This window comes from Podarcis liolepis (genome assembly GCF_965112155.1).
Source record: "Podarcis liolepis genome assembly, chromosome: 5".
NCBI lineage: Eukaryota > Metazoa > Chordata > Lepidosauria > Squamata > Lacertidae > Podarcis > Podarcis liolepis.
The window spans coordinates 82,678,939-82,705,497 of NC_139556.1; the positions used below are offsets into that span (position 1 = coordinate 82,678,939).

General features: G+C 39.4%; 1 protein-coding gene across 3 annotated transcripts in view; it reads left to right on the top strand.

Annotated features, from left to right (window-relative positions):
• The window catches only part of RSRC1 (arginine and serine rich coiled-coil 1), a 166,508-nt gene that overhangs the window by 117,639 nt on the left and 22,310 nt on the right, over positions 1–26,559 (top strand). For 2 of the 3 annotated variants that reach the window (XM_083504493.1, XM_083504494.1), the window contains exons 7-8: positions 13,358–13,426; positions 21,528–23,145. In XM_083504493.1, coding sequence (XP_083360619.1) covers positions 13,358–13,426; positions 21,528–21,997 — 539 coding nt within the window. In that variant the 3' untranslated portion in view covers positions 21,998–23,145. Of the gene's footprint in view, positions 1–13,357; positions 13,427–21,527; positions 23,146–26,559 lie in introns of those variants that run through there. The other variant, XM_083504495.1, reaches the window with a different exon arrangement.

The window sequence follows — 26,559 nt, forward strand, 5'->3', positions numbered from 1 at the left end:
ATCGACTATAACTGATTGTTATATGCTGAGAAAAGTACACTGTAACTTAATATGGCATTGTCTTAAAATCAAATATGTCATTTCATTTGGCAACCCTTTAGCATCATATCAACAAACCCAATAGTGCAGCTAGCTAATTACATAATCTGTAAAAACAACCTGATGAAAATTAGTCACTTCCTTGGTAAAGAAAACATTGTGTTGATTTTACCTTGCGTACGATTGTGTATAATATTTTTGGTTTTCAGCACAGAGTTTATAAGGTGGTACTTATTTTAAAAAGCTTTTTTTCATAAATAGGTTTCTTTCTGAAGTATAAGGGAAAACAATAGCTAAAAATAAAATCAGAAAGCACGTTAGTTATATTCTTAATTGTTTTGACCATAGAATTAATTTTAAAGTCAAACGGGGCACTGCTTTTTCATCATTTGTAGCTCGGAATATTCAGCATGTCACAGATGTTCATGAATAATGTCCATTTAAAACTGTTGGCAACAGTGCTGGTGAGTTGGCTAGATGAATTAAATGTTGGGGGGATCTGACAGGCAGCACGCTGCTTTGTGATCATTCCAAAGTTCTAATAATCTCCCTCACCTTCTCTGCCTGCCACTAATGAAAGAGAATAGGTGATTGCACCTCAGGCTATGTTCTGCGCCTAATGACTCCTCCAAAGGCAGATTTATGAAGAAAAAATTAACTTTGAATGAGGATTGAATTGGCCCTGACAGTCTGATAGACTGTGACACAGATTCTGTGGCAAAACAGACGTAGCCCTAATTGATTATCAATATTTTAAGCAAAGTGATGAAAATAAGCATTAAGTGATGAGAAACACAGTCTTAATACAGTAGGCAGTAACCAGGATTTGGAGAGTCTTTGGGGAGGTTCCTCTTGATTGCTATTACAGAGCTTTATCTGTCAATTTTTACTGATTCCTTCCTAACAATCATTGTCTTTTTCTTTTCTTTTTTTGGTACCTTTCCCCTCCTCTGCTGATCTATGATTAGCATGCTAATATTCCGGTAAATCTGCAGTTTCTCTAGAGAAGTTTGTCGTATTTAGCTGTAAAAGTATCTTTTCATATTTTGCAGCTGGAAGTTCTGTACATATTTCTACATCTCCAAAAATATATAAATTTTTGTTCGTGCCTATATTTAATGTATATTGGGCAATCACATTTAGAAACTGTTGTATTTTAAAATGTCACATTTTTGTTAGTGCAATCAGAGTTTACTAACTTTTTTTTCTTTAATAAAATGTAGTATAAAACCCACTGCAAGGCACCACTTCAAAGAGTTCACCTTTATAAGATATAAACTTTCCTGAGAACTGTTGGGAAGAAAAATAATTGCTGCCCTTTAGAAACACAATGCATTGTTTTAGTTTATTTTTAAAAGTGTGTGTGTATATAGCTGATAATGAAATAATTCTGGACTTTTTTATATTGTGTCCTCTGTACTTATTTTATACCATCTACTATGGTTTTGTTACAAGCTGTGTTGGGTGTGGTTTACCCTGGAAGGTAACACATCATTTTAAAAAATAAATAAATTTTAAAAGTGTACATAACACAGTGGATTTCTTGAAAGCAAAAAACTATTGACAACCACAGGGGAATCCAACACTCATCTAGTAAATGTTCAAATTATGAAGATTCACTAGTGAATGTTAACAATAACCATTACGTGACAGACAAGTGATGGGCAATCTGCATTTCTCAGGCATTCACCAGATATGTGCAAGGTTGTTAGAATTCCCGTGTGCTTTTGGACATTCGCTGTAATTTACATGAAATAACTAATTTAGAATAGTGAAACTGAATAAATATTTATAGATGATCTTTCACTGATTCATGGTTTTGAAGTAATATCAGACAAATTCAAATACATAAATGAATACACACAGAACCACTTAAGGTATTACACAGCACCATACCCTTACCATTGTTCTTTGTCCTAACAATATTACTAAGGGTTATGAAAATGTTTGCATTGTGAATGGACAATAGAGCTGTGCAGGAAGATATACATATGTAATATATGATTTTAGAAGTGTATGCAGAATTTTTTTTTTTAACAATGTAATAACCTGAGAGTTCCTCTATGAATAGTTTTTTGGGGGAAAACATTTTAGAAGCCTTGATACATGTAATATATTACAGAAAATGGTACGTAAATTAGGTAATGCCTTGCAAGTAATAGGAGAATGTGCTTTGCATTTTAGAGAGTTGTTTAAATGTTTTAGAAGTGTAAAAAAGAAAGTTCATTTTAATGTAAGTAAAAAGAAAGCAAGAAAAATAGTGCAACTAAATATGCCTGCAGACTGTTAATTTGGGATGGAGGGGCTCACTAACAGCATTTGTTTTACTATTTTCCATGAAATGGAAAATGCTCTTATTCATAGCCTCTTCTCTCACAGTATGTTTGTAATGCTCTTCTGCTGTTCAACACTAATGAGAGTTGCCTGTTTGGACTAGCCCACTGGCTTCACCAAAAGGCTAAAATCAACAGTTATTCCAGTTTTCTTTTTACCTGAATTAAATATTTTATTCTTATAAATACAATCCTCAGTAATTAATTGGACTATATATGTTCACAATAAAAGTTTAGGATGCCTCTGCTAATCCCCAGCTAATTAAAATACATTGTACTGTAGTTCTGAATAGTTTACAAACACAAATTTTATCCCCACATTCTTGACTTATGGTACAAAGTAATAACAAAGTAAATAGTATTAGCAGAAAAACAAAAATGATTAGATGTAATGTACCCATCTTTGAGTACTTAGCTGAAATTAAAACAGTTTTTAATTCCTTATGGTTTTTGGTGCTATTAGTTCCCAGAAGGATATATTGTTTTATCAACACATAAATACTGTTAATCTTTGTTTTTGGGTAATTATTATTGTTAGTCATTGATTCAAGGTAAAAGCAAGTCTTTAAAAGAATTTTTTCAGCAACATTTTAAAATTATAATCAGTTAACCTTCAAGAAATAGAATTGAAATGAATCACACTTGCTTTCTTTGAAGAGCCACTTTTTTCTAATGCCAGTTTAAATAAAAGTAACATATTCTTATTAAAACCATCCTTTGGTTTAGCATAATTTTATTCCAGCATGTATTTTCTTAGCTGAAATCATCCGTGGGACAAGTAGATCAAAAGGTTTCATTTCAACTTAATGCTTCAGGATTAGACAAACCCCCAATAATGAGTGCTTTATGCGTTATCTCATTTGTTTCATTCCTGTAGACAGACGCAGCATGGTTAAATAAAGATATAAATTATTCTAGTTGCGCCATCTAGTGAATATTCGATTTTCTGAGTGACACCTTAATGATTACATCAACAGAAACTAGAAGAAAGTCATTAAAATAGAACCAAAGATTTGGTATGGCTATACTGTAGGTGCCTCAACATAATATTGTTGTGTCTTCAGATATAATGTTTTTCACTTTTCCAAATACGAAGTCTGAAACAGGAGAAGTTTTAATACAACTGTTACTTTTAATAGATTTCTGGAAAAGCGCTTAATCTTTCATTTTTAGTCTATAAAAGAAAAAAAAGCAATTCATAGTTTTAAATTACCTTTTCTGAATAGAACACTATATAGATATTGGGAAATAATTCTATTTGTAAATAATATGCAAACATGCAGTTTGTGCAGAAAACTCCTGTGGCACTCCAGATCAAGTAGTTTATATTTGTGCTGATTTATATCAACATAATACTTCTCTGGAGGATTTATCTACATAACTCAGAATTAGTTTTTAGCTTCAAGCCCTGCACCTGTACTTTGTGCACTGCGGCTGGAATAAAACCAGTTGAGGCATTAAATTCTGATTACTCTTGTACGTTCAAGTGAAAGTGTAGATACAATCGATGTATCGTCTACTTTGTGAAGTGATGATCAACAACCTATACCATAGCTTTTCTGAGGAAAACAAAGTTTGATGGTTATTAAAACCCAAAGCTGTAATCCTGTGCATAAATTCCTGGATAGGAAGCCCCATCAAATTCGATGAGAATGATTTCTGTGCAAGCAGGCATAGGACTGGGCTGTGAATCAGGCAAAATGTAAATAACTGTTCTTCTGAAACACATTGGGGATGGAGACTCTCTTCTGCATATTCCAGAAAATCAGACTTCAGGTTCAGTAAAAATAGGTAGGTGAAATCTATTCTTGTACTACTCATTTTGGGAGCAGGTCTGGGTGTTTTGTACATACCACCCCTGTATGTTGTGTGGCTAATTTATTTCTTCTTAGAGCTATAGAGAGACGTATAAATACATGCAGGTTTGTGTAAGGGTATGTATCGTTATTAGCTTTGTTTGTTTTTCATTCTCCTGAATTCTGTGCTTCAGATGGATATTTAATGTCTGTTGGATAAATAATGCTGCATGTTATTTACTAGTTCATTTTATTAATCACCCTTCACCCATCAGCATTTCAGGGCAGCACACAATAGCTAAAATAAATAAATGCATAACGATAATCAAAACATTAATTAAGGTCCATGTTGCAAACCACACTTTACTGTTAAGGGGATGTATTTAATATGTGTTTATATATGACTAATAATAGCATTAATGCTGGCTATCTTTCATGGATGGATCCTTTGTGAAATCTTTAATAATGACCAGTCTTCTTTAGTCTCAAGGAAATTCTGGAAAACACTATATGTACATCTTGGAAGATGTACTTATTGAAAAAGTTACTTGTCTGTTCCAGAGATTCTTCCATATTTTTTGGCCTTTCGAATAAAGATTATTCACATCTTTGCTGTTAGCTGTAAGGCCATAAAACCATTTATATTTATTTGTACTGTGGCGTACTCAACATGTTCATAGTTTTCTAATGTTCTGGAGCCTTATTGGTAACTCTAGTGGCACATCCATCTGAATCAAGTGATTATACTACCAGCTTAAGAAAAAGTCCGGGGATCTCTATGTAAATGTTTCTACTTAGTTTCACAGTCGGAAAAAATGCGTGAAAGGAATTCAGTGCGTTTCAGTCAGTCTGGAAATAGCCACATAATAATATTGTTTTTGAATATTGAATACAATAGTAATAAATTTTTACAAAGCTTTAAAATTCAATGTTATAGCTCTACATGTTTCAGAGTTCATAATTAGTTTCATAGCTTGTCAGGGGTTGTTGCTCTTTATAGCCCTGGGTGACCAGGTAGCAACAGGAGCTATGAGCATCTTTTACCAGTTTCAGCTTGTATGCCAGTTAGACCCTTTTCTGGAGAAATAAATCCTGTTTCAGTTATTTGTTGCCTTGTGATTTCTAAGTTAGATTACTGCAAATGAGCTTTAGTTTGGAAACTTCAGTTGGTCTAAAACGCAGCTGCCAGGGTCTGTTGATGAGATCATGTTACTTTCATCTTATATTATCTGTGTTGGTTACCAGTTTGTTTCTGGGCTCAAAGCAAGGTGCCAGCCTTGACATTTGCAGCTCTAAAAGGGCTAGAACCAGCATATGTCAAAGATAACCTCCTTCCTTAAGAGCACTGAGATCAATCTCTGTACTGCTTACTCTACTCCCTTACATTGTCAGATGTATGTTGTGTGACCACAGGAGGGCCTTTTCCATAATGCAATCTAGAACTTGGGACACCTTCTCTAGGGAGGTTTGTCCTGGCCCTATTAACCTTTTGGTGAGCTGCAAAGACTGGCATTCCTGTTCTCTCTCTTGCGCTCTCTCTCTCTCTCTCTCTCTCTCTCTCTCTCTCTCTCTCTCCCTCTCCCCCTCTTTTTGTTTTGTATTCTGTTTGTTATATTGTATGCCTACACGCAGAGACTGTGTTACTGGCCTTCACTGTGTGTGTTTTTTTAAATTGGAAACTGTTGCATTTTTAAGTGTCATTGGTAATTACCATGCTGCTTTTTGAGTTCATTTTTTATTGTTTTCATTGAAAATAATTAGATCTTTATATTTTTGATAATCCACTTTGAATGTCTTATGGTAGAAAAGTGGGGTACAAATGTTAGAAAACAGATAAATTATCCTCTCAGGTAATGCAGTTGTATGTCCTTTCGTAATTTCTGCCAGCAAGGCAGAAATAGTGGTTTTAAGCCTAACAGATCGTGGAACAAGCCCAGAGTCTCCAACATATTCCAGCAAAACAACATACCCAATCAGAGCAAGTCTAACCGCCAGCAACAACAATGATGTCAGACTATCTGCACTGGGGGCATTCTAGATCAGAAATTCCTAAACCAATGGGTAGCCTACAGAAAGTTCAATATGAAGACTCTTTCCTCTATCAATGAAAATCTCCACTCCCAAGACCTACTCACATCAATAGATCTCCAGAAAACCTACCCACACATTCCAATTATTCTCCACACAGCAACATTTTGCTATTGGAAACACACATTACCAGTTCAGAACCCTCCCATTTGGTTTGGCCTCCATCCCCACCCCCCACGTTTACCAAGATAATGATCTCCCTGGTAGCCCACCCCCACATCCAGGGCATGCACATCTTTCCTTAGCTAGACCTGCTAATCTGGGCTCGCTCTACAGAGACTAAGTTCCAAAGGCCTGGCCTTCCTCTCCCTGGGAAGAATAGAAAAAATCAGTTCAGAAGCTCAGTCTCTCATCAAATCCAAGAAGCGGGACCTCATGTTCATGGCTCATGACCTGGGCCTCTCAGCAACACACATCACTCCATGGGCGAAGCACTATGCCCACTCTTCCATACCAAAGGAACATCACATTGAGCAGACATCTATACATCAAGCTGAGCCTTGCAATGGTGGACAGTCAGATTCAATCTTCAGAAGAGCTCTCCCTTTCACGAACCTCCAAGAACAACGATCAGCTTGAAAGCCAGCCACAGGGTGTGGAGCTCACTGCAAAGATCTGGTTAACCAAGGTCAGTGGTCTCCTGCAGAAGCATCAGTGAGCATCAACCACAGCAAAATCCAATATTTACAGACAAGGAGGCCCTTGATCTCAGGACCTCCTTTTGGAATGGGTGGAACACAACATCTAGTCAGTCACAGCCAAGGACAGGGGTCAGCAACCTTTTTCAGCCGTGGGCCAGTCCACCGTCCCTCAGACCATGTGGGGGGCTGGACTATATGGGGAGGGGAATGAACAAATTTCTATGCCCTACAAATAACCCAGAGATGTATTTTAAATAAAAGGACACATTCTACTCATGTAAAAACATGCTGATTCCCGGACCGTCCTCGGGACGGATTGAGAAGGCAACTGGGCTGCACCCGGGCCTTAGGTTGCCTACCCCTGGCCAAGCACATTTCAGGCCTTTTGAATCCTCAGGTGTATTGGTTGAGCCTCCAGAGTAATAACAACTACACTCATTAGTTTTTCGGCAACTCCTCACCAAGTTTGGCCAACGTCAGGTGGCTTTCTTTGCCTCCAACAAGAATTATCACCACCCATGGTTTCCACAAATCCTCCATTGTGCAGTCTCTCTTCCATGGCACCTACTTATCCACACAGAGTCAAATAATTAAATCCACTCATGATTATGTACATATTTTCATAAAGTAAAATATAAAGAACATAATTCACATTTTTGTAAGCAACCTAAAAATACCAATCAAACAACATATTTCATGAGTTTCTTAAATTGCACCCAAGGGTTTTATAGAATCCTTCAAGGTCCCATACCTAATAAAATTATTTTTTCAATCAAAATGTTATTAGCCTGTCAACCTTCCTTGTCTCTGAACAAAATTAGTCAGTTTGTTCATTTACACAAATTTGTAATAGCCACTGAAATATAGAGGTTTTTCTCCCTTGCCCTCACCCCATAACAACTGATAGACATTATAGTTACTGTGAGAAAATGAATGAAAATTTTTCAGTCTTCTGTGGAAATTACTGGTTTTACATAACCATACAAATTGAGGGTAAAGATTTTGACCAGTCATTTTTTCAATAATGACAAAAATCACCTCCAACATTTCTTTATCCTAGGGCATGTTCAGACTTGTGTATGTATAATTCTGATATATAATTATTACTGTGCTGTGACCTAAGGAAGCAACCAAGTAAAGGGGCAAACATGCTTTGTAAATCAGTTTCTTTCAATTTACAAGCAGAGATATAAGCATTTCAAAAAATATTGCTGCTGTTGCTGCTGATTAAATTTTAATATCTAATTTGTACCCTTTGCAGTAGACAATAGCTAAATCAGATAACCTGGATTGTATTCCAAGCCATACTCAAAGTAGACCCATTGAAATTGCTGCACTTAAAGTCAATCATGTCCATTGATTTCATTAGGTCTCCTCATAGTATCTCTTAGTTTGATTCAACCCATAATTTCTATTTCATAATGGGTTTATTTTCTTGCCATGTAGGAGTAATAATAATAATAATAATAATAATAATTTATACCCCGCCCATCTGGCTGGGTTTCCCCAGCCACCCTGTGTGGCTGCCAACCAAATATTAAAAACACAATACAGCATTAAACATTAAAAACTTCCCTAAACAGGGCCACCTTCAGTTGTCTTTTAAAAGTAAAATAGTTGTTTGTTGCCTTGACATCTGCTGGGAGGGTGTTTCACAGGGCAGATGCCACAACCGAGAAGGCCCTCTGCCTGGTTCTCTGTAACCTCACTTCTTGCAGCAAGGGAACCGCCAGAAGGCCCTTGGCACTGGACCTCAGTATCTGGGCTGGATAATGGGGGTGGAGATGCTCCTTCAGGTATACTGGGCCGAGGCCATTTAGGGCTTTAAAGGTCTTTGAATTGTGCTCAGAAATGTACTGGGAGTCAAGACTCTTCCCTCAATTTCTATTTTTAGACCATGGCAACTTGATTGCTGACTGGGGCATGCAAGTCTGATCACATTACACCTATTAAATATATTCTTGGACTCTGAGTTTCTGTGCACAATTCAAAGCTTTGTTTTTGACCTTTAAAACCATGGTTAGTTTGGAACCTGGGTCCTTCTTCTCCCATATGAAACTGGTGATATGGATCAGCTAATGTAACCCAGATTTATAAGAAGCTATTCAAGGAGCAGAGGTGATCCAGGAAATTATATACTACTTAATTATGTGTTTTGGGTAAACTGGTAAAAAGCAGTATTAAAGATAAAATTGTGTATGGAAGAACAAGTCTTGCCGAAGAATAATTAGAATGACTTCTGCCAAGCTAAGGTCTGTCTCAGCTTTTACAGTTCTTAGGAAGTGTTCTTGGACTTTCCAAAAACTAGTACAATGTAAATGGTGGTGCAGGGGCTGCAAAAGAAAGGGGGAAATTGGTAAAAAGCCCATTCCTCCAGCAAGAGCCTCTTCTGGATTGCAGTTCCTTTCTCACGACCGCTCTAGTTCTCTACATGTGTGAAAGGACTTGGAGGAGTTTAGAGATGATTGAAGATAATAGGTGACCATTAAGGCCAGCTGAAGGGACGCGGGTGGCGCTGTGGGTAAAAGCCTCAGCGCCTAGGACTTGCCGATCGAAAGGTTGGCGGTTCGAATCCCCGCGGCGGGGTGCGCTCCCGTTGCTCGGTCCCAGCGCCTGCCAACCTAGCAGTTCGAAAGCACCCCCAGGTGCAAGTAGATAAATAGGGACCGCTTACTGGCAGGAAGGTAAACGGCATTCCGTGTGCTGCGCTGGCTCGCCAGATGCAGCTTTGTCACGCTGGCCACGTGACCCGGAAGTGTCTCCAGACAGCGCTGGCCCCCGGCCTCTTAAGTGAGATGGGCGCACAACCCTAGAGTCGGACACGACTGGCCCGTACGGGCAGGGGTAGCTTTACCTTTACCTTTTAAGGCCAGCTGAACTTGATTCACACTGCTTAGCAAGTGTTAGGCAACTGTTTTGGTGGGATTTAGCCTATTTATGAATGTTAGAGTACATTGTCTTATGCTTCATTATACTTTTAGAAAGTTGGTTAGGGTGAGATAATATTTTTGTATGATAATGTTCATATCTTCTTAAGGGCTTTTAAAATATATCCAGCTGGGCTGATCTGGGTGGCAATGAGGACCATTTCAATTGCCTGACCTGCAATACTTGATCGTTTTTCTGACAGTGACACCCAACTGGTGTCCTTCTGATGATGGAAGACATCTGTTGGTAAAATGGGAGGAGAGGCCATTTTCTGCAATCCCCCCCCCCATCCTCCCAATTTGCTCTAGATGATTGGAGTACCCTCTGGAGCAGATGGGCCATGTTTTGAGGTATTTAGCTATGGGGAGAAATTGACTCAATCCCTGTACTGCTTGCAGATGCATTTAAATTGTAGAAGGACAGCAATTGGATACCATCTATAACCAGTAAAAATCTTACGTCATTAAAGTGTTACAGGTCAGAAAAAGATGAAATGAATTGAAGTGTGTTTTTGGTTGTTGTTATGGCTGTTCTCAAATATCCTGTAATTCAAAAACACAAAAGTAACCATGACTTTTATTGAGAAGCTCTAGACCCCAGGTGGGCAAAAAGTAGTTCAGGATTCACCACTAGATCTTTGGGTGATCTGAAGTATCAGCAAGGATTTCTAACAATGGCAATAGCAAAGTAGGCTGCTGAATTGAATAAAGTTGTGTGTGGAATGGGAGCAGGATAAATTGGAGTGGGGGGGTTTTGTTTCTTTTTTTTTTGTTTTTTGAGAGAATTAAGGCCTTTAGTTCAGTTCTGGTAATCAAAAACCTTGTATTTTGCACCAGACTCTGGTTGGCAGGTTTTGTGGTTCTAGTTAAAACAAAAACAAAAGCCATCCTGGAGTCTGCTCATACCTGCTACAGGCTGTTAGCACATCACTCCTCAGTTGCTGATATGTGGCTGGATAGTCACAGGTCACTATGGAGGATTGATTTTCTGAGAACACAGGCCACATGAGACAAAATTAGCTTATCATATAACCTGAGACAAAAGGCACATCCCCATACGGTTTTACAGTTGATTAGTCATATGTTATATGGACAACCAACTTCCTCTTTAAGGTGTAGGTTTTGAAGGCTAGTGCTGGTTGTTCAGTGGACCTTTAATTATCTTCAAAATGCTGGTGTGGAATTTCTAAAACTTGTCTCCTTACCCTGTTGATAATCCTTGAAATGAAAAAAATATGCCTATCCTTCTGGATGATAGCGAATGAGAAACATACAGAAAGCAGCAATGAAGACATGCCCTGATTTAACAGTCTCATGGAACACAGTAGTGCAAGGATTATAGATTTCAGGAACAGTTTGCTCTTTCGAATTCCAAATAACTATTTTATGAATTCAACACAGGAATATTTGGTTTTGAATTTTTGCATGCATGCAGTATTTTTCCAGTATTGCACTGAAAGAAAAACAGAAATGTTTCTTCTCCTGATTTTAAACTGTGGCATCTTAAACTTCTCAAAATAGATTATGTGTAATTCCTCAGCACATTCACTTGGAAGCAGTTGTTTCGCTGGAATATTCTTCTAAGTGGGCTAGGCTGAGCATCTCCATTTATGGGCCATATTAAAACATTTTAGGATGTTATGCATTTGCTACCATGCTCAAATAATGGGCCAAGAAAGGAAAATAAGCATCTCCTTTAAAATACCTTAAAAATTCCTACTGGTACATAGAAGTCAAGAAAATTAACAAAGTATAGGTTACACAGAAACACATGCCTAACTATGAGATAACAATCTCTCTTTTAAACTTATAATTTTGCTATCTTTCAAAAATATGATGAACTGTTCCTATGCAGAGAACAAATCAGTTATGAAGAACAAACTGGCATAGAGAAATAAATAAATCAAATTTAAGCCTCGTAGTTTATTGAATCTAAATTTTGCCTGGTTAGCCTAAGAGCTATATATAAGCAATCCATCTTGTGTTGATAATGGAGGATCTTGAGACCCACCTAATGTTTGCATTATTAAATTTCAGTCTAATGAGCTTTGCTAATACATATTGAAGATGGTTGTAAGGAGTGGAATGTGAATCTGAGCAGGATAATTTGAAAGAAACATAAGCTGAGCATTTTACATGACTCAAGGGGTATAGCTACAATTACATGTATAACCAAAATTGAATTTAAATGGAATTTCTATTATCCTTATCCTGCTACTAGGGAGAATAAAGTGTAAATGAAGTAAAAGTCTTTACAGTTATCAGTGGTTTGTTTTTATTATCTAATTTAATAGATTCTTGTAAAGATATTGCTGGCAGAAAAGTTTTAATATTTCATGACTTTAAATGTAGCCTAAGTGTGTCTAAAAGCTTGGAAATGGAAACAGATGTCTCTGTAATTGCTTCTATCATTTTAGAGCATCAGTATTTAAATTGTATATTTCAAGAAGGTGTAGCTACTAAATACAAAGAGACATTAGACTTTGAAAGTTGTGGTCATGTGTCATTCATGTACTTCATACTCACTATGTCAATTGAATATTCATATAACTAATGTATTGGTGCAGCAAACTAACGTAGAGCAAAACAGCCAGTATACTAGGCATATAATGGATTTATTACATATTAAGGGCTGGTCTAAAGTCTAACTACCCACGTTTTGGTTCTTCATCTTTCGACATGGCAGTACTTTTAAAAACTTAATATTTCATCAACTATAATGCTATTAGAGACTTATTCCAAGTTCACTCATCAGGCAGTGAGATGGCAATAAAAGAGAATGGCCCCTTTGAGACATTAACGCTTTGGAATAAATGATGTGCTAGAACAGAAATTTAATTAATTTACAGGGTATATTGATAGTCCCTTGTTACTGTGCTGTATATTTTTAATCTTCTTTAACATCTGTAGTAAAGTGTTTAAAACCCCTGCAGTTGAGCAACTTGTAGATAATTAAGTAATAAGGGAAGCTGTTTCTAAAGGAAAGGAGACTCTTCTTAGAAGATGCTGTAATAACATGAATTAAATGCTGCTGCTATGACTTGCACTGAAGAAAAATATATGTAGAGGCCCTGATCCATCAAGTGAAACTCTGTTATGTCTACAGAAGGAAACAGGAAGCAGTACAAGGTTTCTTCATCCAGCAGACCAGTTGCAAAGGGGGCCCCAGGGTATGGCATGCTTTGCTTATGGAGCCCAAACACTGGAGACATAGAGCCCATGAGTGCTTCAGTCTATTATCTAGTGGAAAGGTATTGGGAAGAAAATGTGTGGTGGGATACTTCAAACATCCACATATCTCAAAGATAGTCTAAGGAAAATGTTCAGCTGCTCTAATGGTTTCTTCTTTGAGCATCATGTATGTATTTTATAAAGGGACAAGTTGGGACTTGAGACAATCCCTTCTTGTGTCCACAGTAAATTGCATTTTCCATAGGACACAAGAAGTGTCTTTCTGACCATCCCTCATAAGAAGTTGTTTTATCAAAAATGTTAATTACTGAACAACTAATCAGCATTTTATTTATTTTTAGCAAAAGCTGATGAAGCATTAAAAGCTAAAGAAAGAAGTGAAGAAGAAGCAAAGAAGAAAAAGGAAGAAGGTAATTCAGCTATTAAATTTAGATGAACTAAAAGTACTGTTTTTATAGAGAGATAGATACAGATACAGATACATATGCAAGCCCTGATATATGTACAACCCAAAACAAGTCAGTTATTTGGCATATACAGAGCACAAGACCCTAATAACTAGACAAGTCTGAAAGAGAGACATTTGTACTTTGTATCTCTCAAATTATTCCCCTGAATGGTTAAGGTACTTCCAAAATATCCTTAAAACTGAACTGTTGTGTATGCATAGCTCAAAACACATAGTTTATTATTAGAGTCAAGTAGTAGTTCCAGATTAGTGGAAAATAAGACATTTTTACACCAGAGGAAACATAGGACATACCTATTAAGGAGATCAGCTTTTCTGCACAGAGTAGGTAAAGTTGAACATGGGACACAATGTTGGATTGTGTGAATTTTATTACTTCATAACATTTAGTTTTGTGGGAAGAGGTTAGTCCAAAATCAGCCAGTAATAATTATCTATTCTTGAAGAACTGAAGCTTCATTTACAAGTGGGTGCACATGTATGTTTCCTACTAGTAGCTATAGATACTGCTGTTCACCTCAGTTTCCTACCCCCAAAAAAATAAAAAATACTTTCATGTTCAAGCACCTGAGACGGAGAACTCTGATATCTAGGGGAGAGGATTAGCCTTTTGGTGTATTGCATTTTAAAAATAGTAGACAAGTGTTTCTCTGATGGATTGGTATGGAGAGAAGCACTAACAAAATGGTGTAGAATGGAGTTGAATTGCTCATCAGCAGGCAGATCCCATACAATATTCAATAGATGTCCATGGATGTTCATAAGATTACATTCTACTCATCCTAGTAGCAGCTGCACTATTGGGAGGGGGAATAGCATTTTAGGTTAAAATGTTGAGCTTTCAACATTCAGAAGGTACCCCTGCAACTGAAGATTTAACTTGAAGAAAAATTACCAATCATGCCTACATTACATAGAAAAATGTTTTTATGGAGTGACCCTAGGTTGTAACATTGGTAGGTTGATTCATTGGTAGCCTTCTGTTTCCTCCAGTTAGTCTTTTTGAGATCCCCACAAGTTTTGTGCTAGAAACATGTTCTCAAGCTTTAAAATACTTCCTGTATGAAACACTGGTTTAATACAACCTGAAAACTTGAGGTCAGTGAATTGGGATATGTAATTTTTATTCCGACAAAAGCAGACATATTGAGAGAGCTTATCCCCCTTCTGCCTATAGTAATCCCAAAGGCCAGACTATCTTGTCTCCAAGTCTTCCTGGTCTCTAAATATCAGCATTTGGTGTGCATAGTTAAATTGGATGATGGAGAACTTCTCTAACTAGATGCCTAATATACAGACAATTGATTGACACAATATACTGAACTTTCCTGATGTGCAATGCAAAACTGAAAATCTAAAACATAATTAGCCTCATAGATTTTAAGCTAATAATTTTATTGCTTCTCAGTAACTGAAGCAGAGGTGATTATAGATGTTCAAATTTCATAAACTTTTCAGTTTAATGATCTATTCAAAAATGGTTGAAGCTTTATTCCCTTTAACTTCAAAGCACACTGGGCACTCATTACATCTGAAGAAAATCTTTTCTTTTATGTTAATTTTCTAATTAAGTTATCCAGATACACTGTGTGCATGTATTATAATAGACATATAGGCTTCTCACATTTAGCAATGTCCATTGTGACAAAAGATAAAACTGCTAAAGTTATTGCCACCTCTAGGCCAGTACCTCTACTCTTGAAGCAGTAATAACCGAGAACAAGAGTTACCTGCATTTCCCCTGCCTTGAGACCCTAGCATGCTTTTAAGGCATCTGGGTAGGTTTTTGTAGTTTTACTTTGACTTAAAGCTTAAATTGGAAAGTATTTAAAAGGGCATTGTGTGAAAGTAAAACTGGATAACTCAACTGTGCTTCATGGACATCCTATCTTCAAAGTGGAATGTAGCTTCCTCTGACTTAGTCTGTCATCTCAATAGTACTCAGCAGGTGATTAAGCACTTTCTAGTCTGGGAGCTTTCATGTAAGAAGTTACATCAGGAGTGTATTAAGATCCCAGGGCAACTTGTTCAACGTGAAAGTGATTTGTTTGCCTTTGTGGAATCTTTATGATGCCAGAGCCTGGGCAACTTGAAAACAGAGGCTAGGGCCCAAAACTCCTCCCAATCCATTCTGTCCTAGGAGCAAAGCACAGATGATGTGGGAGAATTGTGCACACATCAGCCAGGGGAGAGGGAAGGAGCTTGGGCAGCAGGTGAGGGGAGAGCCTGCTTCCTGTTGTGCCATTCATTCATTCATTTTCCATCTCTCTCCACCACCACACCCTGCCCAGTGGCTATTAATCCACAGGAGAGATAAGACAGGTATCCTATTGTGCCTCCCCCACAGCAAAACTGTTGTCGGGTTTCTTTTTCTTTCTTGCTTTTTTGAGGGTGGGAAATTTCAACCAGAGAAAATGATGTAGGAGAGAAGGGTTAAATACCTCCCAAGGCACTGCTGTTCTGAGGCTGCTTTTAAGTTTTTATAAAGATTATCACAGAGCTCCCACGTCAAGATACATGCAGTTTTACTCCTAGCTACAAGTTTATATTCTTTATTCCGAAGTTAATCAGAAGTGGTGTGCTATCTGGCTTTCAAAAAATGTCTATCAAATTAAGGCTATATTTCAAGCCAAACTACGTAAAAGTCCAAAATACTCCTTCCCCATTTGTAGTTCAGTAAAGATATTGTGTGATATGCAGTCCATAATCTATTCAAGAGCTATATACTGGTTGCTCAGAGATTTCTTCATTTCCCGTATTGTTCTGGGTTTACAATTGATTCTGAGAGTAAATGAAACTCCAGTTGCGAACCATAACGATACTAACTAAATTCTTGGAGAGAAATCATTTAGTAGTAGTTCATTTATTAATTGCTTCCTATGAAGGGCATCCAGTGATGCTGAACATTGGAAGATTCAGGACAGACAACACATAGTGCTTCTTCACACAGCACCTGATTAAAATATGGAATTCACTTCCACAACCAATAGTGATGGTCATCACCTTGAGTAACTTTAAAAGAGAGCTAGACAAGTTATTGGAAGATAAGACATATCAAAGGCTACTAGCCATGATAACTATTTTTTCTATACCACTGTCGGAATAATAATAATAATAGTAGTAGTAGTAGTAGTAGTAGTTATTATTATTTATACCCCGCCCATCTGGCTGGGTTTCCCCAGCCATTCTGGGCGGCTCCCAACAGAATATTAAAAACACAATATAGCATTAAACATTAAAAGCTTCCCTAAACAGGGCTGCCTTCAGATGTCTTCTAAAAGTCAGATAGTTGTTTATTTCTTTGACACCTGATGGGAGGGCGTTCCACAGGGCGGGCACCACTGCCTGGTTCCCTGTAACCTCACTTCTCACAGTGAGGGAACCACCAGAAGGCCCTCGGAGCTGGACCTCAGTGTCCAGGCTGAATGATGGGGGTGGAGACGCTCCTTCAGGTATACTGGGCTAAGGCCCTTTAGGGCTTTAAAGGTCAGCACCAACATTTTGAATTGTGCTCAGAAATGTACTGGGAGCCAATGAAGGTCTTTCAGGACCAGTGTTATATGGTCTCGGCGGCCACTCCTACTAGGACACACAAATGGGTAGTGTTGTGCTTAGGTCCTGCTGTTGATCTAGGCATAGTCATCTGATCAGTCACTGTAAGAACAAGATGGTGGACCAGATGGGCCAGTGGTCTGATCTGGCAGGTTCTTACATCCTTATCTTAAAGTGATGGCTCCATCACAGTGTCCAGTGTCATCCAGCATGTAAAGAAATCTGGGGGAAGGCACAAGTTATATTGGTCCTACTGTCACCACTTCAGAGTCCAAGCATATTTCACTCATATCCTGAACTGAATTAAAAGGAAATAGACACATACGCCCCACCACCAAACCTGATGACCACAATTTAGCACCAGCCTTAGAGCCCCCAGAAAGTTCGTTGGGTGGAAGTGACCAATAGAACTATACACTGCTGAAAGGTTCCTTCTCTGAGCTATCCAACAGAGCCAGCAAAGATTAACAAAGCAGATAGAAATTAAAATTAACAGTATGTCAAACTGAGGGCAATTTTGAGGGAGTATGGCATCTCTAAAGGGATCTTGCAAGAGGGAGTTGAATGTCAATGAGGGGAAGTCCTTCCAGCAAGGAAAGTAAAAGGTGTGTCAGGATTTTGTAGTCATCTATGTGGGGCAGGAAATAAGACAATACCTGGCATTGCCAGTAAACGTACATAGTCATCAATGTACATGGTGCAGCCTTTCCCAAGTGTTTCCCATGGTGCAGCCTTTTCCTAGTGTTTTGCAGATATTTTGGACTACAACTGCCAATCAGCCTCAACCTCAGTCAGCACAACCATGCTGTCTGAGACTCATGAGAATTGTAGTCCAGAATATCTAGAAGACAGAATATCTAGAAGTTAAAGAAGACTGCCATAGTTCTTTAAACAGTAATTTGCCCCAAAGAGCTTACAGTGTGAACTTTGACCAGTAGGGGAAACAATAGTTTCCTGTATTTTTGAAAATATGTCCCCGTTTGAAGATTGAATTTTGTAACAAATTCTGCCACTGGTTCAGTAACAGATACTGTCAGTATTAAGAATTCTGCTGATGTAATTTGCTTGAAAAATAATCTGAAATGAAATCCAGATTGAGGCCAAAATACCTTTTGAAATGATTTCAAGGAATTAGCATGTTAGAAAATCATTTAATTGGTGTAGGAGGGGGAAGTAAACCAGATAACCACAAAATTCTTATAGGTGATTTTGGCAAAGCTAGATGTATGAAAGTTAATATCCGAAGGAAATATGAGGAATAATTGTTGTCTTACTATTCTTAACTTTTGTTGAAACACCCCCCCCACACACACACACATTAGCTATATTTTATCTGAATACAGGGTGTATCCAACTAAGTTATACACAGAGTAGACCCAGTGAAATTTATGGATTTAAGTTAGTCATGTGCATAATTTTTAATGGGCTTACTCTGTGTAGAACTAACATTGGATACAACTTCATATAGTTTATAAATTCTCTGCAGCCAGCAAAAACTATTAGTCGAAAATAAATATTGATTTGTAATTGAAATTACCGATTCATTGGATGCTTAGCTTTTATTCCCCATGCTGTGCCTTGTATTTAAAATAAATGCAAGAAATTGCCCTGCCCCTCTCTCAAGTCTTAAAGGAGCACTTTGGAAAGTAGCAGGATTCTGGAAATGGACTGCTTTGCTAAGGAAAACATGTGGTATAAAGAAGCATATTGTTTCCCAGCACATGAAGAAAGGTTGTTCTTTTATCTGCCCCTTAGTAATGGTGTCTTAACATTACTTTTATTATAATTTTATTGCCAAATCAGGTGTGAGATTAGATGTTGGATGTTACATGTAATCTGCTCAGAAATCAAATTATTTGACCTCCAAGCCCACCACTACACCCTCCTGCTGGTTTGCTGTTACATATGCGGCATTTTCCTGTCATGAATACAAATGGAGGACAAATTAGAATTTACAGACAGCTGACCTGAGCTACAGATTAGAGACAAGGGGGCTTGTGCTACTTTAAATGTTTTAATTATCACAGTCCCTATAACCAGTTGAAGGACTCCCTCACAAAAATAATTTTTATAGCAGAGTAGGGGAGGTGTGAGAGATTTCCCCCATCTAATTTGAATTTGACAGAGCCAAATTGCACTTCCATTGGAGCTATGCTAATTTTCTGCATAAAATTAGGTCTATTAATAAAAATACACCACTTTTACAAGAATGTTTTCAATGGCAGAGGGTGTTTTAATTTGGGACTAACTGAAAACAGCATTTAAATTTTATTTATGATGGCATCAGGATTTATGACAGCTTTATTGGCAGACCTGATTTTCTTTAAATTCGAGGCCTGGCTAGTCAAACTCAAAGTAAATTAAATATGTGGCCACAAGAGCACTGTGATAAGGTGCAATATAAATACTGCTGAAGAAGAAAATGGTACTTTTCCATATTAAAACCAGGCATGTTGGATTACTGCTATGAGGTGCTTAAACGGTTGACTTTAATATATCATGCATAATACAATTAAAAGTTTTCTTGATTTATTAAAATGGAGCTGCTCATGAAAACATACAATTTGAAAAATGTGAAGTGAAAGATGATTAAAATATCTGACAGTGATAACACTATTTTGGTACCGGGAATGAATCAGTGTGTAAAAGATTTAGAGGGGATTATAGGGAAAAGACATTTGTAAAAGTGATCTTAAATATCAAAGGGGTAGAGTGAAATAAGGACTCGTTTCTTTGAATTCAAGAAATAATATTGACTAATGCTAAATGAATATGTTATCCTGATGCCTTCATTCTTGAATTTGCATTTTTGTTTCTCATGTGTGTTGGCCCAGTGTTGAATTGATTAGTTATGCCTAGCTAGTAAGCAGTGAAACATTTTATATACACTTGGGAAATAAATTTGGCAGAAAATCAGCATGAGTAGATTTAATTATCGCTCTGAGACCTTTCCCTTTTCTAGCTTAGTGATCCTGAAACTCCATGTGTTTCACTGAAATCTGTGTGGACGCTAAGCTTCGCTTCCCAATTTGTTTCTCCACACAATGATAAGCCAAGCAATTACTGCTTTATTGATTTTTCATCATGGCAAATTTAAAGTTGATTTTTCCCTGAAAAGGCAGGGGTGATTAAGTGTTTCCCCTCAGTTTAGTACAAGAGAGCTGTGTGGCAGAATCTAATATCCTGAGGTCAACCTCTGCAGGGAGATAATACGCTGTCTTGGCCACGTGTTAAGGAGAGAAATCAGGGCTACAAATGTGATAGGATATATGTGGAGACAGTTTAATTTGCTCTATTTATATGAACAATTCACATGGTCCCTGCTTGGAAAACATTATATTGAATAGGCTTGGAAATAAAGCCCACGTGAGCAGAAAGAAAGGGTGAGTACAAATCAGCAGAATGTTTACCAAATTGTTCTTTAGGGAAGATAACTGTAGTTTCAAAATATTTATAAGTAACATTTGTAAATATTGTTTCAGATTCATATGGTAAGATCTTTAATACAATACTGAAGGGCTGCATCTAGCACCTTTAGGATGTTTTTCCTTTAAGTCAGAAATTAGGAATCTGGAGAGTATGGACATTCCAGTTGCAATCTGTATCATTCATGCAGTTAATGCTTTGTGTAATATGTAAGTTTTTAAACGCACCATTCTCTTTGTTATTCTGACAATGAGACCTGTGGTGTAAGGTGATTTTTAGTTCCATTCTGCAGATAGAAATGACTCATCAAGGTGCTTCTGTACTTTGTCATAGAATCATAGAGTTAGAAGGGACCCCAGGGGTCTTCTCTTCCAACCCCTCGCAATGCAGGAATCTCAACTAGATCATCCATGACAGATGGCCATCCAACCTCTGTTTAAAAACCTCCAGTGAAGGAGAGTGCACCACCTCTCATGGGAGACTGTTCCACTGTTGAACAGCTCTTAATATTAGAAAGTTCTTCCTGGTGTTTAGTGGGAATCACCTTGTAACTTGAATCCATTGGTTTGGGTCCTACCCTCCAAAGCAGGAGAAAACAAGCTTGCTCCAACCTCCATGTGACAGCCCTTTAGACTGCAAGTGTGGGAATTACAGAAGTGCATGCACCTTCAGGGATAGGGATAGGTGTCTGTGTCCTGTACATAGAATGGCTGGAACTAGCAGGATTCTAATGCAGCCTTCTGTCTGATACTTAGTTCAGAGAATATTATTTTATTTATATTGAAGAGAATTCAGTCTTGCTACCCCCCATTCTGCAGCCTCCATGCACCAGCAGGCTTGACCCAAAGTTTGTAGAATTCCTTTTTTTTTTTTTTTAAAGAAAAACGAAAAACCCTAAGAGGGGCACCAGAAACAGTTCAGTGGGCATTGTTGTGCATGGTTTCAGTAGATGGTCAGAAAACCAGAGGGGAGGCAGTTATGTGTGGTCATGCTGGAGTCTCCCCTAAAGGGTGTCACCATCCCCTACCGACCCAAGCCATCCAGTTCTCCTGTCATCTTTGCAGGCGGTCAGGACAGGTACAGCAGCGGCAGTGCAAGTAACCTCCACACCACCCCATCAGTGTGCCTCAACTCTGACCGGGAGGGACCACCTCAAGAGGCCTATACCATTCAAGGACAGTATGCCATTCCACAGCCAGATCTGACCAAGCTGCAACAGTTGGCAATGCAACAGTCACACTTTCCAATGTCTCATGGCAACACTGGATTCCATGGTTTGGATGCATCAGCTCAAACTATTTCTCATGAACTCACCATTCCAAATGATCTGATTGGATGCATCATTGGGCGTCAAGGCGCCAAGATCAATGAGATTCGCCAGATGTCTGGGGCGCAGATCAAAATTGCCAATCCAGTGGAAGGATCTACTGACAGGCAGGTTACCATAACTGGATCTGCAGCCAGCATTAGCCTGGCTCAATATCTAATTAATATCAGGCTTTCTTTGGAGACTGGTGGAATGGGAAGCATCTAGGACAATGCAACCGCCTCACTCATTACCTGTTTCTGCTGTTCATCCCCACGGTCCATCTGTGTAGTTTCTGAGCAGTCAGCGATTCCAGGTTTTAACTAGTTTGTAAATTTTCAGTTCTACATGCTTTACCCATCTACTCATGTTTTTTTAAAAAAAAATTTGCAGCATTTTAATTCCCTTTCTCTGTTCAGCTGTTAAAATGCTGATTCATATTTTAGTTTATACGCTTCTCCCCCTTTCTTGGCTCATGAAGTTTTTCTGTTATGTCATGAGATGTAAGAGTGGAATTAATACATTTGAGTTTAGTTCTGTAATGTCAGAAATTTTTTAAAAAAATAAAAAGATGGACTGGGGAAAAAGAAAAAGAAAAGCAGAGGGGAGGGAGAATGGCGTATCCCAGAGGAGGGCATGGCTGGATAGGACCTTGGTCAGGAGCTTTCCACACAGATAAATTTCACTGCTAGTCCTATTTGTTTAGTTACTAAAAAAAATGTAGATATTTTTCCCTTTTAGAACACAGAGGGCAGATTCTATATCTCCGTGTTCTCTGATAAATCAAAGTAGCATGTTGGGATGAGGGCACATCCAGACCACTTCTTCCTGATAAACTAGCTTTCCTGAGCAGGAAGGTTTTGACTTGGGGGTATTGAACCAACCTCCACATTATGAAGTGGTACGGTCCCAAGATTGCAGCGCATCAGACTTTTTGGGTGCATTAACCAGGCATTGTGTTCACTCAGGTATCTTTCCTACATAAAATTTTACAGTCTTCTCCTGCATAGACAACACGAGAGGTCCGGAGGGTGGAAACACAAAAACGGACTTTTTCTGTGATGGCTCTCAGCTTATGGAATGCTCTCCCCTGGGAGCTCGCCTGGCACCCTCATTACAGTGGTACCTTGGTTTACGAACTTAATCCGTTTCGGAAGCCGGTTCTTAAACAAAAGCGTTCTTAAACCAAGGTGTGCTTTCCCACACAAAGTAATGTAAAACTGATTAATCCGTTCCAGATGATGAAAAACAACCCCTAAAACAGCAATTGAATATGAATTTTAATATCTAATGAGGCCATTGATCCATAAAATGAAAGCAATAAACAATGTACTGTATTGTACAATCAATAAAACAGTATTGATGATTTAAAAAAATGAAAATGTGATTTTTTCTTTCTTACCTACACGGATGGTAGTCATTGTTTGGATGGGGGGTTGGGGTCCTCTTCCAGATTCACAATTGGTGACTCCTCTCCTGCCATTCCTTCCCTTGCTTTTTTTTACATCACTGCCACCTACACCACTGCCACCTGGTTCAGACTCACTGGATCTTTTCCTTACCAAGAATTGATACTTGCTTTTGCCGATGTTTAAAAACTTGTCTAAAGTAAGACATTGCAGGTGTTAGTGGCATGACTTACAGCAGCTTTATCAGGGTGATATTTTTCAGCAATAGTTTGCACTTCAGCCCATTTTGCAAACATTTCTTTGATTGTTGCTGTAGATAGACTTTCTCTGCTCTCCTCCTCCAAAGATATTTCCTCAGTTGCCGCCTTTTGCTGCTCCATCAGAATGTTTCGAAGTTCTTCTGTGGTGAGCTCAGTCCTGTGCTCCTACACTAACTCCTCCACATCAGCACCACTCACTTCCAAGCCCATGGAATTTTCCAGAGACACAATATCCTCAACAAGAAGAGCATCCTCTTCAACAGCCTCTGTTACATGTTCTGGGACAGCTTCTGGCCACAATTTCTTCCATGCTGCCTTCAGTGTTCTCTCCATCCTTTGTCTATCATATGTAAGCAATGGAGGATATTAAAATGATTCTTCCAGAACTCTCTTAAGGTTAGCTCTGTGTCCAAGGTCACCTCAAAGCAGCTTTGGAACAATGCTTTGGTGTAAAGCTTCTTAAAATTAGATATGACCTGCTGGTCCATGGGCTGGATGAGAGAAGTTGCGTTGAGGGGCAAAAACTTTACACGGATGAACGCAAACTCTTCCAACAACTCATCCTCCAAGCCTGGAGGATGACCTGGAGCATTATCCATAAGAAACAGGCACTTCATTGGAAGATTTTTGTCCTGGAGGTATTTTTTCACACTTGGCCCAAACTCAATAAAAAATTGTCTTGTTACCCAAGCTCTGCTGTTCGCCCTCCACATCACATGCAGTTTGCTTTTTATGACATTGTTCTTCTTAAATATCCTGGGACTCTCAGAATGGTAGACTAGCAAAGGCTTCAACTTAAAATCTCCACTTGTATTTGCACAAAATAAAAGGGTTTGCCTATCTTTCATGGGCTTATGCTTTCTCCTCTTTTGTGATGTTGGTCCTCTTCGGCATTTTCTTCCAAAAGAGGCCTGTCTCATCACAGTTGAAAACTTGTTGGGGAACAAAGCCCTGTGACTCAACATAATCTTTAAATTCCAAAACAAATCGGTCAGCATCTAATTTGTTGGCACTGGCAGCTTCACCATGTCTCACAACACTGTGGATGCCAGTTCTCTTCTTAAAATTTTCAAACCACCCTCTGCTTACCTTGAAACTCTCAACCTCAGCACTTGCTCCAGGGGCATTTGCGATGAGGTCGGCATGCAAATGTAAAGCTTTTTCACAAATTGTGCTTTCAGAAATACTGTCACCGGCCAACTGTTTTTCGGTTATCCATATTAAAAGCAGTTTTTCCATTTCTTCCATTGTCTGTGTTCGTTGCTTTGTGAGTGTTTTAACACCTTTTGCAACACTGGCCCCCTTAATGGCATCCTTATTTTTTAAGATGGTACAAATTGTAGATTTGGCCATACCAAACTTCGTTGCCAGATCACTTACACCAGGGGTCAGCAAATGGTTTCAGCAGGGGGCCGGTCCACTGTCCCTCAGACCTTGTTGGGGGGCTGGATTATATTTTTTGGGGGGGGAAATGAACAAATTCCTATGCACACTGGGAAGAATGGGGCGAGGGAAGGGCAGGCGTAATAAAATAAAACAAAATAGTGTGCATTAAATCGGGGTGGGCAAGGCTCCTCAACAGACTAGCTCGCCCACCACCACGCTGCTCATCCTCCCGCCACCCCCCAAAACACACACACACCAAGACCCACAATCACCCCACAGAGAAAATGGTGGCAAGTTAAGTATGCAGACAACGGCCGAGGCAAAGGAGGGATGGCAGCTCTGGAGAAGCGGCACCAGGAGGGAGCTAGAAGAAGAGGCGAGGGGGTCAAGGAGTCCTCTCCACCCACCCCAGCCCCAGCCACCTCCTCGGTTTGCCACCTGCCTCATTCACCAAAGGCCTGGCGGTGCCGCCACGAAACGGGCTTCCTCCCCGCCTAGAGAAAGAGCTGCCACAGCCACTACCACCACCGCTGCTTCTTCTCGTGAAGCGGGTAGGCAGAGTGACCTCGTCCGTTCCGCTCTCTGGCCCATAGGAGCACCAAGGCAGCGGCGGGAGGAAGATTATTATTATTATTACTACAATTATTTCCCCAATGGCCTGACTTGGAGGGAGAACAAGAGGAGAAAAGCTTGTGGGAAAGCAGAGAGAAAGAGGGGGAAGGGGATTTTTGTCCTTCCACCATCTAACTCTGTGCGCACGCTCAGCTTCTGGGGGCACAAAACAATACAAATACAAATACTAATAATATTAATGATATCAGGGTGGGTAAGCAAGCAAAGGAAGCTTGGCCCTCTACCCGAAACAAGGAGTGGGGGACATGTGAAGGAGGTGAGCGGTGCCACCCAGACCTGCACCTTTTCTTGTCATTGGAGCTGCCCACCACCGGAAGCCAGCTTGACTGCCCGGACGGAGCTTCCGCAGGCAACAGGAGGAAGAGGCCGAGCAGCGGCGGGTCTGGCAATCAAACACTGCATCTGGTTTACCTCAGTGCAGCATGGGGACGTCTCTGCCAATCAAACGTCGCTGAGGTAAACCAGGTGAGGCGTTTGATTGGCAGAGACATCCCCGTGCCACACTGAGGTAGTAAATCAGGCATGGTGTTTCGGCTTCTTCCACCCGTCGCCATCGCCAGGAGTCTCGGCTTTGTGGCGGGTTCTTAAATGGCCGGGCGGGCCGGATCTAGGACTCAGCCGACCTGATCCAGCCCGGGAGCCGTAGTTTGCCAACCCCTGACTTACACGGACCCCACTTTCACGCTTAGAAATAATTTGCTTCTTTACCTCTTAGAGTTATCATGGTTCTCTTCCTTTTGCTAATTTTATCCATGTCAGCAGTCCCACAGTCAATCAATAAGTAGCTGAACTGGGTTCCACACAGTCCCCCAAACAATGGCACAAGGCAGAGTTCCCCAAAAGTCCCCAAAACAAAGGAGCAAAGCACAAGGCAGACTCCCAAAAACAATGGAACAAAGCAGAATCCCAAAATTTTCCACTCACCCCCTCCCACAGGGTGGGTGGGCTTACCTGGCCAGGTGCCACTCACCTTGCTACCAACTGGGGGTGGGGCCAGGGCCAGTAAAGGGCTGATGCTTTTCGGCCCAGGCTCACTTTGTTTTCTTACCAGGTTCACCGCTGGACTTCGCTCTTGGTCTTGGTTAGGTAAGTGTTTCTCGTC